Source organism: Acanthochromis polyacanthus, chromosome 22, assembly GCF_021347895.1.
Source record: "Acanthochromis polyacanthus isolate Apoly-LR-REF ecotype Palm Island chromosome 22, KAUST_Apoly_ChrSc, whole genome shotgun sequence".
NCBI classification, from domain to species: domain Eukaryota; kingdom Metazoa; phylum Chordata; class Actinopteri; family Pomacentridae; genus Acanthochromis; species Acanthochromis polyacanthus.
This window is the reverse complement of record NC_067134.1, coordinates 2,448,573-2,468,766: the sequence shown is the minus strand read 5'-3', so window position 1 is coordinate 2,468,766 and position 20,194 is coordinate 2,448,573. Positions and strand designations below refer to the sequence as shown.

The 20,194-nt window shown below is 40.2% G+C and overlaps 1 protein-coding gene across 1 annotated transcript in view; it reads left to right on the top strand.

The window, feature by feature from the left end:
- The window catches only part of LOC127531941 (NLR family CARD domain-containing protein 3-like), a 119,478-nt gene extending 110,112 nt beyond the window's left edge, over positions 1 to 9,366 (top strand). The window contains exon 12 of the mRNA XM_051942471.1: positions 9,199 to 9,366. Within this exon, the coding sequence (XP_051798431.1) occupies positions 9,199 to 9,241 (43 nt within the window). The 3' untranslated portion in view covers positions 9,242 to 9,366. The remainder of the gene's footprint in view (positions 1 to 9,198) is intronic.
- Positions 9,367 to 20,194: the final 10,828 nt, after the last annotated feature.

Sequence of the window (20,194 nt, the reverse complement as noted above, 5' to 3'; positions counted from 1 at the left end):
GTTGATCCACAGAGTGGAGCAGCAGAACTCAGACCCAGAGCTCAGTCTGTCCAGCAGCATCACCTGGACTCCATATTCATGGTGAGTTCATGGACAACAAGTTGTTCTCCATCTGTTGTGTTCAGGCGTCTCCATGCTGCTCTTTGTAGACCAGTGGACTGTCAGTGTGTCCAACATGGATCTGATGTTTGGCTCCATGATTTGACTCTGATGGACTCATTGACACATTTCTCTGTTCCAGCTGCTGGAGGACAACATGGTGACTTTTGTGAAGAAGGAGCTGAAGAAGATGCAGAAGCTTGTGAGTCCAGATTACCCAGAATGCTCCTCAGAGAGTCAGAGGGAGGATGAGGAGGAGTTGGAGGGTGGTGATGAAGATGAGAGGAGCAGCAGAGAGATGTTTGAGCAGATCACAGTGTTGTTCCTGAGGAGGATGAAGCAGGAGAAGCTGGCTGACTGTCTGCAGAGCAGTAAGAGGATTTGTGTAAAGACTGAAGCTGCTGATCAACAGAACATTTACTAAAGTCTCAGAATATCTTCACACAATCAGTCTTCAGGGGACAAACTGTCACCTTCACTTTATTGCTACTTTGGTGCTTTAATATCCAGGTTACTTCTACTTCACTCTTTCTTTCTTGTGTTTTCATTCAGAACTTGCTGCTGGAGTTTGTGGACGTGAACTTAAACGTGGTCTGAAGAAGAAGTTCCAGAGAGTGTTTGAGGGCATCGCTAAAGCAGGACAGAAGACCCTCCTGAATGAGATCTACACAGAGCTGTACATCACAGAGGGAGGGACTGCAGAGGTCAATGATGAACATGAGGTCAGACAGATTGAAGCAGCATCCAGGAAAGCAGACAGAGCAGAAAGAAGCATCAGAGCAGAAGACATCCTTAAAGGCTCACCTGGAAGAGATGGACCAATCAGAACAGTGATGACAAAGGGAGTGGCTGGCATCGGAAAACAGTGTTAACACAGAAGGTGACTCTGGACTGGGCTGAAGACAAAAGCAACCAGGACATCCACTTCATGTTTCCATTGACTTTCAGAGAGCTGAATGTGGTGAAAGAGAGAAAGTTCAGCTTGATGGAACTTGTTCATCACTTCTTCAGTGAAACCAAAGCAGCAGGAATCTGCAGCTTTAAATACTTCCAGGTTGTGTTGATCTTGGACGGTCTGGATGAGTGTCGCCTTCCTCTGGACTTCCACAACAATGAGGTCCTGACTGATGTTAGAGAGTCCACCTCAGTGGATGTGCTGCTGACAAACCTGATCAGGGGGAAGCTGCTTCCCTCTGCTCGCCTCTGGATAACCACACGACCTGCAGCAGCCAATCAGATCCCTCCTGACTGTGTGGACATGGTGACGGAGGTCAGAGGGTTCACCGACCCACAGAAGGAGGAGTACTTCAGGAAGAGATCCAGAGATGAGGAGCAGGCCAGCAGCATCATCTCCCACATGAAGAAGTCACGAAGCCTCCACATCATGTGCCACATCCCAGTGTTCTGCTGGATCACTGCTACAGTTCTGGAGGAGCTGCTGAGAAGCAGAGAGGAAGGAGAACTGCCCAGAACCCTGACTGAGATGTTCATCCACCACCTGGTGGTTCAGGCCAAAGTCAAGAAGGTCAAGTATGATGGAGGAGCTGAGACAGATCCACACTGGAGTCCAGACAGCAGGGGGATGATTGAGTCTCTGGGAAAACTGGCTTTTAATCAGCTGCAGAAAGGAAACCTGATCTTCTATGAGTCCGACCTGACAGAGTGTGGCATCGATGTGGAAGCAGCCTCAGTGTACTCAGGAGTGTTCACACAGATCTTTAAAGAGGAGAGAGGGCTGTACCAGGACAAGGTGTTCTGCTTCGTCCATCTGAGTGTTCAGGAGTTTCTTGCTGCTCTTCATGTCCATCAGACCTTCATCGACTCTGGAATCAACCTCCTGGAAGAACAACAACAAACAACATCCTGTTGGTCTGAAATGTTCCAAAGTTATTCAAGAGGTTTCTACCAGAGAGCCGTGGACGAGGCCTTACAGAGTCCAAACGGGCACCTGGACTTGTTCCTGCGCTTCCTCCTGGGTCTGTCACTGCCGACCAATCAGAATCTCCTACCAGGCCTGCTGTCACAGACAGGAAGTAGCTCACAGACCAATCAGAAAACAGCGGAGTACATCAAGGAGAAGATCAGTGAGAATGTGTCTGCAGAGAGAAGCATCAATCTGTTCCACTGTCTGAATGAACTGAAGGATGTTTCTCTAGTGGAGGAGATCCAACAGTCCCTGAGATCAGGACGTCTGTCCACAGATAAACTGTCCCCTGCTCAGTGGTCAGCTCTGGGCTTCATCTTACTGTCATCAGAAGAACATCTGGACGTGTTTGACCTGAAGAAATACTCTGCTTCTGAGGAGGTTCTTCTGAGGCTGCTGCCAGTGGTCAAAGCCTCCAAGAAAGTTGTGTAAGTAGTTGGAGACTGAAGATCCTTTTTCATTTTGCTGCTGTTTCATCAGTATAATGTGCTTTTTGTCTCTTCAGACTGAGTGGTTGTAATCTGTCAGAGAGAAGCTGTGGAGCTCTGTCCTCAGTCCTCAGCTCCCAGTCCTCCAGTGTGACAGAGCTGGACCTGACTAACAACAACCTGCAGGATTCAGGAGTGGAGATTCTTTCTGCTGGACTGGAGAGTCCACACTGTAAACTGGAAGCTCTCAGGTCAGGACTCACACTTTGAAACTGATGTGATTTCTATCAGTGGATAAACAGCTAACCTGAGTACAATCATTTCTGCTGATGGGATTCATCAAATGAGCTTTTACTGAACTTGTGCAGGACTTTGTCAGGGTTTATTTTTGACATGATTAAATCCCACTAATCATTGCTGAGATTGTTGATTTGCTTGAGACTCATGAAATGTGCAGCACAATGTATCTGAAAGACAAAGAAGAAAAGAGAGAGAGAAACATCCATCCAAGTGTTGTCCATCAGGTTTGTGTTGTTTTGTGTGTGCAGGCTGTCAGGCTGTCTGGTCACAGAGGAAGGCTGTGCTTCTCTGGCCTCAGCTCTGAGCTTGAAGACCTCAAATCTGAGAGAGCTGGACCTGAGCTACAACCATCCAGGAGACTCAGGAGAGAAGATGCTGAGAGCTAAAGTGGAGGATCCACACTGTAGACTGGAAACTCTGAGGTACAGACAGACAGACACTCTGAGGTACAGACAGACAGACACTCTGAGGTACAGACAGACAGACACTCTGAGGTACAGACAGACAGACACTCTGAGGTACAGACAGACAGACACTCTGAGGTACAGACAGACAGACACTCTCACTAAACGATCAGCCTTGCTCACAACAAAGAGTGGAAGCAGAAGAACACTGTTAGCTCAGCTATGCACCATGACGGAAAGGAAACTGTTAGCCTAGCTTAGCTCAAAGACAGGAAGCAGGGTAAACTTTTTTAAAAATTGATTTCCAAAAGTCACAGGTAACATCCAACATCAACATGATATTGAAACAAACAGTGACAGAGTTAACAAAAATCACTTTGAAGGAAAAAGGAAGAGAAGAATAAAAGAAAGGAAACTAAAAAAAAACCACAAAAAACAAACAAAAAACAGCTGAGTAAATGTAAACATTTATAGCAAATAATTTTTTTTACAAATGTTAACTGTTTTTATTACTTTCTGGTTATCAGATATTTATTTATTGACTTTAAATAATATTCAAATTCTTTATGGAAGACAAGATAATTTGGCTTTTGATGACTGAATTTTTCTTTATGAATGTTAAATTTTACTAATATTAATATGAGATTGATGATAAAGGCCTTGTCTTTTTCATATCCATCCTGTGCATAAACTCCAAAAATGATGTTTGTAGAACAAATCAATCTGCAGATTTAGTTTTTCTGAACAAAATTTTAAATTTCCTTCCACATTTTTCTGCTGTAACTACAATAATAAAAAATGTGGAACTGTTTCTGGCTGTTCAGAGCAAAAAGAACATCTTACATCTATATCACGTTTGAACTTAGTCATAGAATGTTTAACAGGATAGATTCAAGGTTCAAGGAATCTTTATTATCCCCGTGGGGCAAATTACTATACAGCCAGCAGAGCAAGTCAACAACAATCACATCGCAGAGTACCAAGCACAGACAATAATAACAACAATGGATAGCACAAACGGGTTAGTCAGTCACTTGTTTAGCAGGACAATTGCAGCAGGGACAAAGGAATGTTTAAGTCTATTTGTCCTGCATCTTGGCAGGATGTACCTGTGGCCTGATGGGAGCAGCACAAACTCACCAATCAAGGGGTGGCTCTGGTCAGTGAGGAGTGTGCGGGCCTTATTTAAGGTTCTGAGCTAATGTACATCAGAAAGATTGTTGAGGTTAATACCTGCAATGTTGCTGCATACTCTCACTATACTCTGTAATTTGTTTTTGTTTTTAAGTGAAAGTAAGCTGTACCAGCAGATAAAAGAAAAGGTTAAAACAGACTCAATAAAACAAGAATAAAACATTTTCATAAGAGTACTATCAACCTTAAAACTCTGAAATTTCCGAAAAAAATACATGCGTTGATGCGCCTTTCTACAAACAGCATCGACATGAAAGTCGAAAGACAGCTTGTCATCAATATTAGTGCCAAGATATTTATAAGTCTGGATCCGCTCGACGGCTTGATCCTTGATGACAAGAGCAGGGAAGACTGACTGATGTTTCCTAAAGTCTATAAACATTTCTTTCGTCTTAGACACATTGATGTGCATAAGGGAAGTGGAACACCAGTCAGTGAATTCCTGCAATACAGGGCCATGGTCAGGGTCATCGCTACTCAGCAAGGAAACAATTACTGAGATTTTATGCAAGATTTTAACATAAATGTCCCTAACTTTGTTAACATGAACTTGTGAGGTCAAAGCCAAACCTGAGACCAGAGATATTATTAATAAAAGAGTTCCAGTCATGGATAACATCAGGTTTTGTTGTCGTTTCTCTTTGGAACAGTGCACGTATAGCTCTGTTGCTGTTCTTTGCCGTCCCAAAGCATATTTAGCCACAATAAGTGTCACATGGATTAACAACATGTATATCTGCTGCAAGAGAGGAGGCAGTGCACAGAGTCACAACAGCAGCTGGAATGGAGCTAATGACCTTTGGAAACTCTTCAAGTGTTGAAGGGAATGGAGACTTTTCACAGAATTCAGTGTCATTCATAAAATGGCCACTAGGGGTCAGAAGCTGTGAGACGAAGTCCATTTTGTTGTTAAAGCAGCGATTGAGAAAGATGCTTTTATTTTGATGCAGTATATCCCCATTATTCCAGAGATAATACCCATGTGGAGAGAAATTGTGCTTGTAGGCCGTTTTCCACGACAACAAAACCTGTTTGTGAAAACTGGATCATTTTAGGGGAATCTTGTTTATTTGGTAGCTACAAACCAACAGAAAAGGGAGTCCTCCAGTTTGATGAAATACACATTTAGGAATAAAGTTCTATAAAGATGCATCATTTTTAAGAAAGATTTGAACCATTTGATCTTCAGAACATTGTTTAGAATTGAAAAATCAACAAAGTGGAGGCCTCCATTTTTGTAGTTGTTCAGAATTCCAGATTTTCTGATCTAGTGTGTCCGGTTTTTCCACAGAAAATGAACAAGCATCTTATCAATAAATGTGACAGTTTTACAGTCCAGTGCCAGTGAGGAGGCGGCATACACAAGTCTGGAAATTCCCTCAGCTTTTGACAGAAGAGTTCACCTTTAAGTGAGAAGTCTCTTTGTAGCCAAAGCTTCCATTTATTCTGCACCTTTTTAATCCTTGGCTCAAAGTTGAGATGGCATCTCTCTCACTGATTTTTAGTTCCAGTAATCCCTAAATAGTTAACCTTACTCTTTACTCGTATATCATCAATTGAGGTTCTATCAGAACTTTAGAGAGCGAATAGCTCACACTTATTTAGGTTTAAGTACAAACCTGATGCTTTAGAAAACATGTGGATTGCATTAATTGCAGGCTTTATCTGTAGGGCATTCTTTAAAAACAAGGCTGTATCATCAGCCAACTGACTTCAAAGTCTGCTTCTAGCAGCAATAGAGATGCCTTCCAACTGACAGAATTTGACAAAATGACAAAAGATTTGAGCAACAACCAGGAAGAGGTAAACTGAGACAGGGCAGCCCTGTCTTAGCCCTCTTTCCAAACAAAATCTCTGAGTTGTGCCATTCCTCAGTTTTACCGAGCTATTGGCGCCAGCATAGAATGTTTTCATCACACTGCAAAAGTATGGCCCAAAACCAAAGCTGTTAAGAGCAGAAAACATAAAGGAGTGTTCAACTGTATCAAAGGCTTCGTGAAAGTCTCCAACTAAAATGAAACTGTCATCCCTAATAAGGTCAGCATCGTCTATGAGGTCTAAAACTAGCCTCATGTTATTGAAAATATGCCTGTTACTCATAAACCCAGACTGATTCTCATCAATAATAGAGTTAAGAGCATTTTAAATCTTTTAGCAAAAACAAGAGCAAGAACTTTAGAGTCATTGTTCAATAATGAAACTGGTCTCCAGTTATCAATGAAGAGAGGCTCCTTTTTTGGTTTAGGAATTAAAGTCATCCAGCCTTGTGTCATACTTGCTGGAAGAGTCCCTTTACTAATACCTTCAGAAAACTTTGAACAGAAATGGGGCCAAAAGTTCAGCAAAATCTATCTAGAATTCTGAAACAATCCATCAACTCCAGGTGACTTATTACTCTGAAGTTGCATCATTGCATCTAATACTTGTTGTTGTGTGAGAGGGGTGTCACACATCAACCGCTCTTCCTCCGTTATAGAGTTTGTAAAATCAACACATTAAACAGTCTATCCATTGCATCTTTGTCAGACTTTGTTTTATAAAGAGAGCAAAACTCAGAAATACTGCTCTTACTTTCAGTCACAACTCCATCAATGTTCAGTTGAGACATGGCATTGTACTTAGCATGAGTTTTTTCCACTTTAAAGAAACAGGAAGTCATTTGTTCACCGTGTTCAAGCCACTTCAGTCTGGATCTACCAAAAGCAGCCTCTGCTTTAACCTTCTATATATCATCTAAAGTGTTTAGAAGTTCAATTCATTTTCATTTTTCATCATGTCAGAGATTTTCTGGTGCAATGCTAGCCAAGGACATTATATCTGTGATTACTTTCTCCTCATTTTGGCGTCTACATTTGGCTAACTCACTTCCAGATCTTCTTAAAAATCCACCCATTTCAAATTTAAGGAGTTCCCAATTTTTTCCATCATTTCCTTCCTTCAGAGCATTTAACCAATAAAAGTGAATAATTGTACTAAGTTGATGTTTGACATTGTCATGCCTCAATAAAGAGCTCTTCATCTTCCAATCAGAGAATTGCTTGGTGTCAACCATTCCTGGAAGGAGATGTAAATATCTAAGGATGGCTCTATGGTCAGTTAATGGGGGGGGGTAGGACATTGATTGGAATATTGTCTTTAGAAAGTGATTTAGAGAGCAGCCAGTAATCCAGGCCAGACTGTCTGGAGCCATTTTTATTCCTCCAAGTATTTGGAAACTTCTCTCTCCATACATCACATCAATCATACTTGTCAATGAAAGAGTTGAAGTGAACATTTGGCTGTGAGCATTTAGCTGGAGGCCATCTATCATCACCTCATTCATGAGCACATTAAAATCACCTCCTACAATGAAGTAAGCCTCAGGGAATGTCTGAGTTAGAGCTGCAAGTTTACAGTCTACTGTAGGAATAAGTTTATCCTTTTCTGATGTAGAATTATAAGCGTACAAATGAACAATAATCATTGCTTTGCCATTCCAGTCTACTATTAAACAAATCAAATGAGCTTGACTGTCACAGAGTGCATCAATTTTCCAGGAAAACTCCCCTTTAAACAAGATCCCCCAGCAGAATGTTCTGTCCATGTCATCACCACATGTCGTTTCCCACTGATTTTTACACAAGTTTACATCTTTAATAAGTGAGTGTGATTCTTGGAAAAAACCAAATCAGTTTTCAGCTGTTTAACATTAAAAATAAAGCTTTACGCTTTACATTATTCCTCAGTCCCCTAGCATTGAGTGAGACAAGTGAAAAAGACATAAAAAAGAAGAAATAAAGCAAAAAGCTTTCTAAGCTTCTAGCTATGTATATTCTGGCACACACACAAAAAGGAAAGGCAGCTCAGCGACACCTATAACCTGATGTTCTAGTTCATTAAATGAGATGTTCCAAAGGGATTTAAGGCAATGGGCTAGCATAGAGTGATATCACTGAAAAAGAGGAAAAAGAAAAGAAAAAGTTCTGTTTTGCTGCACAATTGTAGAAAATGATTTAAAGTTGTACAGTCAGTCATGGCGCCAGTGAAGTTTGTATCAGTCTGGGAGAATGATGTCACCTCTATGAACGCTCTGGTCCTTTATCAGTGGAACAGTGTGAGAGCCATGTAACGTCCATGTGTGCTGCTGAAAGAGTCTCTGCTGCTCTGACCGTCCTCCTCCTTTCAGGGTGACGCCTGCTGGAGTCCCATGGTTGACACCAGGTCTGAGGAAGTGTAAGTGTGTTTGAATGGATTGATGGAAACAAAGCAGCACATTCAAGCATCTTCAAAGTGTCACATCTCTGAGGTCATCATCAAAGCTTTAATACTGATCACATGATCCATCAATAACTGCAGCTGTGTTGTGTTTGTTCTCTCCATCAGATTCCTGTCAACTCACAGTCGATACAAACACAGTAAACGGAAACCTCAGACTGTCTGACAACAACAGGAAGGTGACATATGTGGAGGAGGATCAGAGGTATCCTGATCATCCAGACAGGTTTGACTGTTATCAGCTGCTGTGTAGAACTGGTCTGACTGGTCGCTGTTACTGGGAGGTGGAGTGGAGAGGAGAGGTTCATATATCAGTGAGTTACAGAGGAATCAGAAGGAAAGGAGACAGTTATGACTGTGTGTTTGGATTTAATGATCAGTCCTGGAGTCTGATCTGCTCTGATTATGATGGTTACTCTGTCATTCACAATAACAGTGAAACATTCATCAGGTCCTCCTCAGTCTCTCACAGAGTTTCAGTTTATGTGGACGTTCCTGCTGGAACTCTGTCCTTCTACAGAGTCTCCTCTGACTCTCTGATCCTCCTCCACACCTTCAACACCACATTCACTGAACCTCTCTATCCTGGATTTAGGTTCTTCTGGTCCAGGTTTGGTTCCTCAGTGTCTCTGTGCTGAGTCTCGTCTCCAGAGTCTCCTCCTGGTACAGAAACAGTGTTGAACAGATGGTTGAGTCTCTCCATGACTCTGTCCCTCACAAACATGTTTTCACATTCATGGATTAAATGTGTTTCTTTGTCAAATCCTTCTCAATGATTCCTTGATTCCTTACATTTGAACATTTTTGAACATTTTTTGGTGGAAAAGAAGAAATGTTTGTAAAGAACATTCACATAAAAATCAACCAAAATCCAGTAAATTCTCTGGATTTTGGTTGATTTTTATGTGAATGTTCTTAAAGAAAATATCAGAAGTTTTACTGATAAATATGGAATCACTTTAGATATTTTTAGGATTTTTGGAAGATTTTTACTCATTTTTGGAAAAATATTTACAGAATTTTCCTGCCAAATTAGAGGGATTTTGTTTTGTTGTTTTTTTAAATAAAACTTTGAAGGAATTCTTGGAATTTTCTTCCTGAAGGTTTTTGCACATTTCCATAAATTTGGTGAATTTTTTTTGCTGAATTTCTGGATTTTTTTCCTGTTTTTTGGTGGCGTAAATGAAGCCAACAGGAGGGTTGATATCCAGAGCTAATAATAAACAGCAGAGGACTGATGGGTCTCCTTGGTGTTTGCTCCTGTTAACATCTCATCTTCTAGTAGTTCCACATTGAAGGAATTCTGCTGGACAACACTGAGAGCATATGAATGAATTTTCCATCCAAAATAATGCAGTGAATGTCAAATAAAGTGGTGCTGAAGCTCGTCAGAAGCTTTCAATGAATGTAGAAAGAGTGTAAAAGCAGCATCCTCTACCAAATGAGCACAATCCATCAATCATCATCAAAGTGTCCAAATTCCAGAGAAGACATGAACTGCAGATTGGAAATGAGTCAAAGGATCCATTTAAAACCATTTCTAGACCGTGATCACAAAGTCAGACACTAGATTGTTCTTTGGTCCTTTTCTGTCTCATTTTCACAATATTTTCTCTGCTTTTTGTCTCATTTTGTGTCTTTTTTCATCTGACTTTTGTAGTAAAAAGCGCTCCGGCCCACTTGAGATCAAACTGGGCTAAATGTGGAACCTGAACTAAAATGAGTGTGACTCCCTGATTGAAAGCTTCTTTGAATGCTTCAAACAGTCCTTCTCTAATATGAGCCCAGAAAAACGGATCAAAGTTGGTTGTAAGTCCATCTGGAGCCGCTGATTTCCCCAAAGACATTTTCATTCCAGCTCTATCAATCTCTCCAAACACGTGCTTTTAAAGTCAGTCTGAGGAAGAAATGCTTTGACTTTGAAAGAAAAAGCTGCTGAATGTAAATGCTGATAGAATCTAAATCTTTCATCTGCTCTTTCTTCTGGATTGCTCCCAGTTTGATCATCAACATTTAGAGGCTGATTGCATTTCTCTCTAATCCACTGAAATAGGAACTGTTTTTCTCCCCATCTTCCATCCATTTAGCTCTGGATGCTAGAAATGCACCTGGTGCTTTATTCCAATCCAATTCATCTCCTTTAGATTGGAACCCAATCACTTCTTCTTTCTTCCTCTCAGAGAACACATTCATTTTACAACACTCATTCATATCATTCATCAAGTGTCTTTCTCATTCTTTGGCTTTCTGACACATTCTTTGACCACAATCTACTGAGTTTTCTCTCACTTTATGGTGGAAAAATTCACATTTACTTCCAGAAGAACCAACGCCATCGTCTGACTTTAACCCTCCTGTTGTCTTCATTCACCACAAATATTGTTTCCTGATCTGAAAAAAGACAAAAATTCAGCAAAAAAATGCAAAAATTCAGCAAAAAAATTCAACAAATTTCTGAAAATGTGTAAAAATCTTCAGGAAGAAAATTCCAATAATTCCTTCAAAGTTTTATTTCAAAATAAAACAAAATCCCCCAAATTTGGCAAGAAAATTCTTGTAAATAATTTACAAAAATGAGTAAAAATCTTTAAAAAAAAAACCCTAAAAATATCTAAAGTGATTCCATATTTATCAGTAAAACTTCTGATATTTTCTTTAAGAACATTCACATAAAAATCAACCAAAATCCAGAGAATTTACTGGATTTTGGTTGATTTTTATGTGAATGTTCTTTACAAACATTTTGAACTTTTCTCTTTTTTCCAGCAGAAATGTTCAAATGTGGACATCAGAAGTTTCTCCGTGTAAATCTCTATTTTTCTCCACATTTTAAACTTCAAACGGGTCAATCTGAGCCTCAGGACGACACGAGGGTCAAAGCAGCTCTGAGGGAGCGTTTGTAGACGTCACAAAGTTGTGCTGCTCAGAGCTTTTCTTTTTCTTTTCCTGCATTTTGTCCAAAGTGTGGCTGCAGGAGCTCTGCTTCACTTCAACCTTCATGTCTTTAAAATGAGCCCAGCTAGCTCTGTGTTTGTGCACTGGGACATGCTAGCATTTCCTCAGGGTTAGCAGCTGCACGTGGAGCTTAGTGCTTGTTTTTGCTCCATGAATGGAAGGAGAATGCTGCTGTTTTGAAGCGTGTTCCAGCATGTGTGACATGTATGTTTGCTTCATCTCAGCCACTTTATCAACAGTCCACAGTGAATGTTAACACAGACAAACACAAGGATTCTGTTTGTTTTGCTGCTGTTGAAGGTTGGACATGCAGGAACAGCTGCAGCTATTAAAGCCTCCATCACAACTACGCCCCCTGCTGTCTGATCCTCTTCTCTCCAACAGAGCGACCAGGGTTAGTGGAGAGGAGCTCCACATCCAGCAGACACCACAACCTGTGGCTTCCACATCATTTCTACATCAGAAATGATGGAAGAAAATCCATCACAGGATGATTTTTCCTCATGAAATATTCCTGAAATATTGTGTTTTCAGGAACAGCTGATTTCAGAGATTTCTGATCCAAACTGAGATGTTTTATTTCATTATTTGGTCAAAAACTGTAAAGTTTGAACTTTGACTAAATGTCAGATATTTCAACAAATCATTGTTCTTGGAACAATCTGTGTCTGCTGACCTACACAAACATGAAGCTTGTAAGGTTCAGCAGTACATGTTTAACGTGCACACACAGCTGTGGGAATGACAATGCATTTAGGGGAAGCTGGACTAGTTTAGAAGGTTCTGACTCCTCTGTCTGATCACTGTGAATAAAAACAGGTGAAGGACGCCCAGACTGTTCATCATTGTTCATCAACTCATCATGACTCAGTCCTTTCTCTACATCACTGTCTCCTGAAACTGAGCCTGATCCTGAGTCAGGTTCTGTTCAGTCCACATTCATCTTCTTTATTCTTTATCTGAGTCAATTCTTCCTGAAGAACAGCACTGATCTCAGGTTTCTCCTCTGTGTTCTTAGCTCTGGCTAATGACTGAATTCCTGCTACACTGACCAGTGGAGACGCATCAGATTTCATTTTAGCTGGGGATGCATCACAGTTAGATTTAGATTGGCTTTTAGGAGGATTCTGATCAATATTTATGCTCCAAATGCAGATGAACCCCAGTTTTTCCAGAACTTATTTCTTACTATTGCTTCTTTACCTGGAGCTTGTTTTATGGCAGGCGACTTTAATTTCACTTTAGATCCACGTAAAGACAAAAGTACAGGAATGGACCAATCACATTTGAGAAGCAGAGAAGTCATTCATAATTTCATCAAAGAAATGAATCTAGTTGATGTTTGGCGAATGGAAAAAACACTCATGTTCCTCCAGTACACAGCAGTCATATTCCTGCATAGATTTCTTTCTGCTTTCAGCACTACTAAGATGTCAAATAAAGAATGTTTCCTACGATGCCGTCCTCCTGTCAGACCACGCTCCAACCTCTTTAGTCTGTTATGATCCCAGATTGACCAGTGATCTTCCTAAATGCAGATTTAAACTAAAGGGATGGCAGATACTGGCTTTGTCACTTTCCTGGAGGAACAAATAAAATACTATTTTGAAACAAATACAACCCAAACCTCAGGGATTATCAGATGGGAAGCATTTAAGGCTTTTATTCAGGACAAATAATTAACATTACGAGTTCTAAAGCCAAAGAAACCTACAGGAAAACAAAATCATTAGAAAGAAAAACTAGAAGAAGAATATGATCAGTTAGGGTCTAAAGATACTCACCAAGAATTAGTTCAGCTTAAAACACAGTACAATGAAATATCTGCTACAAAAGCTTTATCAAGTTTATTGTGACTGAAGCAGACATTCTACGATCACGGTAAAAACCTGGCAGAGTGCTGGCATGGTGCATCAAACAGTTACAGAATGAAAGACTCATAAGCTCACTACAAAGGATCATGGAAATATTGTGGACCCAGTGGAAATCAATGACATTTCATGAAAAGCTTTATAGCTCAGAAACTGACCCAAACACAACTGAACTGAATCATTTCTTAGACAAAATTCAAATCCCCAGGATAGCAGACGTAATGAAAGGAGAAGTGGAGAAAGATGTAACTTTAGTGGAATGATCTGTAGCCATTGATGACATCAAAGGAGGAAAACCCTGGACCAGATGGGATACCATAGAGGTTTATAAGAAGTTCACACATAGACTGTTAACACCACTGTTAGAAAGGTTGAAGGAATCTTTTCACAATGGAATCCTCCCAACATCCTTAAGAGGAGCTCTGATCACGCTGCTGCCAAAACCAGGCAAAGCAAATAACAAGTGTAAAACTTTAGGCCAGTCAGTCTATTAAATGTGGATTTAAAACTTCTGAGTAAAATAATAGCCAGGAGACTGGAGAATATAATGCCAGACATTACTGACAAAGATCCAAATGGCTTCGTACGAGGTAGGCAAGGCTTCCATAATGTTAATATGACATGAGGACAAAGGAGCAGCAGATACAGCATTACTGTCACTAGACGTGGAAAAAGCATTGGACAGAGTTGAATGGTCCTATTTATCTGAAATCCTTCAACGTTTTGGAGAAAATCTTAATTAATGGATAAAACTACTTTATACAGAAAAATACGCTGAAATTATGACCAGTCCTAATATATCCAAAAGCATTAAGATACAAAGAGGATGTAGACAGGGAGAGCCCTGATCCCCTCTGCTATTTATTATGGCTATAGAACCACTGGCAACAGCAGTAAGAACACCCAGACAGAACTGGTAGATCAACTGGACCACAGGAATGAGGATGATGTCATAATATTTCTGAAAACGAAGGAAAAATCTATTCCTGAATGATTAGAACTCATTCATGTATTTGGAGAATCTTCAGGAAACAAATGAAACAGATCCAAATCACCAATAATGCTTCTAAACCCGTTAGAAAGTAAATGCCCCCTAAAACTGCCCCTCAGTGTAACATCGTAGATTGTTTTACATACCTGGGCATCCAAATTGTCCCACAACTTAAATATATTGCTGCCAATAATGATGAACTATTAATTCCAGAAATCTCAAAGTCTCTGGACAGGTGGCCGCCCATACCAATGTCACTGATAGGGAAAATAAACGTCCTTACAATGAACATATTGCCTCAATTGTTGTATTTGCTTCTAAATATTCCACTTCCCCTCCAAGTAACCTGTTCACTCAGCTTCAAAAATTGTTAGATTTTTATGGAATAACAGACGTCCTCGGACACGACTCTCGCGATTGTTCTGACCTTTTGATAGAGGGGGACTCAGCTGTCCCAGTCCACTGTGGTATTACTGGGCAGCACAGCTCAGAACACTGATGTTTTACTTCACGGAAAGAGATGCTCCTCTATGGAAAGAGTTAGAGGAACTCCAGCTAAGCCTGTCCCCCCCAGTATACCTTTATTCAGCAAGCACTAGAATCCTTAAAAAGAATACAAAAACCCTGTAGTAAAAATATGATTACAGTGGCATCAAGTTCAACAATATCTGGGAGAAACGTCCTCTCTCTCCGTCTGCAGCCCAACATGGAGAAATGACTCCTTCCCTCCAGGAAAAATAGACGGGGGGTTTAAATGTTGGGCTACCAGAGGACTGAGACAAATAGGAGAACTTTACAATACACAAAAGGTGCTGATGACATTTGTAGAAACAGTTGATAAATTCAGTATACCCCGTAATCACTTTTAAATCCCTACAGTTGAGAAATTTCATCAGAAGGCACCAGAATCAAACGTTACACATCCCTGAAATGTCTGCCATAGAAAAACTAATGAATATCAACTGTTTAAGGAGGGGTTTGATCTCCAAAATGTATAGATGCCTGGTAGATGGAAGTACAGAAACATGTGTGGAACGTCTGGAGGCATGGAGGGAGGAGCTACAGGAGGACATCTGAATGGAAAAGTGGGAGGAGGCATGAACTGAAGCACAGCTGAGAACTACTGACACTCTAAGGATACTGCAGTATGATTGGTTGATGTGAACGTATATAACTCCTGAAAAACTGAACAGATATAATAACACTATACCTGATACCTGTGTTAAGTGTGACAAAGGAAAAGGTAGACTTTTTCATTGTATTTGGCAATGTATGGAAATAGAAAACTTCTGGCCAGAAGTGAAACAGTGTATTGAAAATATCTTACAGATTCAAGGACCTTTAGTCCCACAGCTATTCATATTAGGCTTATATCCAGATAATATGAAGTTAAAAGAATCAACAAATACTTGTAGATTGATGTAAACTAATGGCAAAGCGAGTAAAGGCCCTTTGATGGAAAACCATGAGAAGAGGAGTGAGCAGGTGGCTGTCTGAGCGATCTTCAACTCTACCCTTAGAGAAAATGACAGACAAGAAAACACCAACAGCATCATTTTCATCAGATATGGGAGCCCTTCATGAACTAGGTTTCAAGAACAGATGTGTCATGATGGAAGAACCAGGGGACATGGAAACAAAGGCCCTCTGCAGGAATTCATGAATCAGGTAGAAATGTATGTGGGGGGGTTGATTTTCCCGTTTTCCAATCTGGTGAAGTGACATGGACTATTACTCATTAACTGGATCCACAACCAAGAACCTGAGTAATCTGGGAGGGGGGGGTGTTAAATTAGTTTAATTCGTTTAATAAGAGTAATTGCTTTGTTCAGATGTTATCTTTGTTATGTTGTGAAAATAATAAAAACAATGTTGGTGAAAACAAAAAGATTGTGTTTTATGAGAATTACTGATTGATTTCACATTTGAAAAATGAGTCTGGCCTGATTTGGACTGATGACAACCCATGACTAAATTCTTTCAGTCAACAGCAGGCATTCAGCACACACACACACACACACACAGAAAGAAAACACAATGAAGACAAACAGCAGCTCAGAGCATCACTGTCAGCTGATCTGAACTCTGATGTGTCAGTTTCAATCTTTGATCAGACAAACTTTAATACGACTTTTAGAGAAATTCTAAAAAGGTTTTACACAATACTTCAACAGGAGTTCCCTCTAATTTAAGGTGGGGTTTCAGTGTGGTGGATCTGGTACCAAATTCAACGTATTGAATCAAAGGTTTGAGCATAACCGAGCTCAGGGACTAAACTCCCCAGAGGCTTAAACCCCGCCCAACCAAAGGCCAGACGCTGGTCCCGCCTTCCACAGACAAACACTGAAGTTTGCCCAGAACCTCGTTCTAGAAGGTGGAAGGACCTACAGGCTGTCCCCTAAAGTCAAGTCCCCCACCTTAAAAAGGTGAGCCAGGTATTTTAGCCATGAGAGTGAAAATCAGGATGTGGTGTTCCTCTGACGCTCACTGGAACTAAAAGCATTTGAGCTGCACAAAGTGTGAAATGAGAGAGGAAGCAGTGAATCTCCAAACTGCTGACAGACTTTCACACATTATTGTCCAGTGAAAATCAGCTTTTTGTGCAGCCACACTTGATCCTGATGTGAGTCTTTAAGTCCTGTTCTAGTGATGAAATGAGAACTAAAAATCCTTCATTACAAACACACATTATATCATCTGTTTGTTTTTCATCTGCTTTATTCTACTCAACATTTAACAGGATTATAAAAATACATTTAAAGTCTGTCAGGAATCATACAGGTATGAGATCCATGAATCAGCCGTAAGAATGGGGCTCTGGCAGAGTGACAGCAAAATAAGGGAACACAGTATGAGATTAGAACCTGTGATTTATCATCAAATAATGCTAGAACCTGATGAATGTGTGTGAACTACCCTAATGCCTGTTTTTTTATCTTCTTTAAATGTTGAAACAGTGTAAAAATCAGAAGAGTGCCTCACTGTAAAGTCATGAGATGATTATTTTAAATACTTGTCTTTTATAATCCTGGTTTAGCAGCAACTGAGTCACAGCAGAGTCTCATTGCAACAAAGAGGATTGTTTGATTGTGTTTTGAAGTGACCACATGGGGGCAGCATCTCTCTGTGAGCAGTGAGGGCTTTGGTTACCAGAGGAGATTAATGGGCTTAAGGTTTTTATTACTATGAAAATGGGAATGCTTTGAAGGTTTTGATCACTATGAAATGGAGATGTTTCCAGAAGAGTTTGATCACCATGGAAACCAAGAGATTACTAACTTGGTCATGGAGCAAGTAGTCTGGAACTGAGATAAACTTGAACTAAATGCTCACAGTAAAGGTTCATTAGCTCTGGATAGATTTTGGGGGATTTCTTGTCAGTCTGTGTGCGTTGTGCAGAAATGTACAGTGTGGGTGTTAGTGAGAGTTAGACGCTGACATCAGCTTCTCCTGTTTCTCCACCTGAAGCCTGTGCTGGGCTGCAGATGAACAAATACATGAATAGACCGGATGAAAGGGCTAAACAGGATAAACAGGGGGGGCATGAAGGCGGTGGATGGGGGAAGTGCACAAGTGAGGAGGGGGAGGATGTCTGCTGTCATCACGTATGTAAATTAAAGTGTGATGTCATCACGTATGTAAATTAAATATGATGTCACCGTATATGCAAATTCTGAAGAGAAGCAGTGACGTCATAAAATGCACCTGTTGGAATATATTTGTTGGGAGTTGTTGTGGGGGAGTCACTTGATGCAAACCAGACAACAGTTCTGAGCATGAGGGATTTTACCACAGAACTTTGGACGGGTGATTCAACATGATCTGCAAAGAATATGTGTTCTACTGGGATTATGGACTGAAGGACTGCTCTGACTGCTGTTTGAGGATTCTAAAAATAACACTGACTGAAGGGACATTACTGAACTCTATCATTTCCAAAGGAACGACACCAGAGAGGATCATAAAAAAGTTTTTATTGGCCCAAACAACAAAAAAGGACACAAGCGGATCTAAATCTGGACTGAACTCTCTCTGCTTCCCCCTGGAGGCTCAGAGGCTCGTCGTTCTTCAGGTGATCAGCCGGAAGTGGACACACCGTCTGCTCTGCCCCTCCAAATGACAGAATGTGGGTGATTATTACTCTTCTTCTATGAAAGCATCGTAGCAGTTAGGAATCATGACGAGCCACTGAAATATGAACTAACTATTGATTCATTGTCTGATGATTTAATGGATATTGCTATTTCCCTGCTGAGATATATTTTAATAAAGCATTATCCTGCAATTAAAATCAACAGATTGGAACTTCTATTTATCCCTATCACAATGGTTATATATATATTTTTTCTCTGAGTGTATAAAGTCAGGTTAATGCGTACATCACAACAGTAAAGGTTCTGTAAGGTTACCTAGTCAGTCCACATTTATTCTATTCAACATTCTGAAAGTTTTTACAGAAAGGTTTGTTCATATATCATTTACAGTCTGATTTAGGACACTTTTTTAAACTAAAAACAGACTGAAATGCACAAAATGAGACATAAAATGGAACAGAAAAACCTTAAACAGATGCAAAATGTCCAAAATGATACAAAAAATGATCTAAATGAGACACAAAATGACCACAATGGAACTAAAAATGATCTAAATGAGACACAAAATGTCCACAATGATACAAAAAATGATCTAAATGAGACACAAAATGACCACAATGGAACAAAAAATGATCTAAATGAGGCACAAAATGTCCACAATGGAACTAAAAACTTTAAAAGCACGAAAAATGAGGAGTTAAAAACAATCCTAAAGACAAAATGTGACCAAGGTTAGAGACAAAATGATGAAAATGAGCCTCAATGAGACACAAAATGAGCAAATTCAACAAAAACAGCTGGTGGTCTCTGGAGGATGGTGTCCCATATGTGAGAGGATGTAATCCCCCTCGTCCCGGTTCATGGTGCAGCCCCCCCACTTCCTGATCTCGATGGCTTCCTTGATCCATAGTTTCAGTTTATTTGTCTCTGAGGCTATAATCCTCCCCCGTCCCAGTCCATAAAGTGGTTTTGTCTCCTGCAGTGATCTGTGATGGCTGATTTCTTATTTTCTTGTTCGGCTTTTTCTTTTTGTGCTCTTGTGAAACGTCCAGTTGTTTCCTTTTAACTTTCTGTTTGGTGTTCCTTTCTTCTTGTTTGGAATGACCTGCCTGTTTCACCAATGTATGTGTTGTTACATGATTTACACGGTATTTCACAGATGATGTTACATTTATTGTCCGGTTCTATTCTGTCTTTGGGATGAACTAACAGCTGCTGGAGTTTTCTGTGTGGTTTTACTGCTGTGTTGATGTTAAGTCTCCTCATAATGTGTTGTATTGGTTCTGTTACGGATATATGGAATGGTGATTAAATCCTTATTTTTATTGTCTGATTTCTGTGTGTGTTTTGATTTTGCTTCCTTTAGTTTTTCTCTTTGGTTTCTGCTTGTTGTTTTCCTTTGGTTATAGCCCATGTTGGATATTGGCAGTTTGTAAGTGCATTCTTGATGTGTTCTTCCTCCTCCTGTCTGTCTCTATCGTCCGTTATTATGCTGGTCTGTTCGTAGAGTGTTCTGACTACTGATAATTTGTGTGCTGTGGGATGTTCTGATGTCCAGAGGAGGTTCTGGTCCGTGTGTGTAGGCTTTCTGTAAACTGCTATTTTGATGCTGCCGTCTTGTCTGTGATGTATGTTTATGTCCAAAAATGAAATGGTCCGGTTTATTTCTTCTTCATGTGT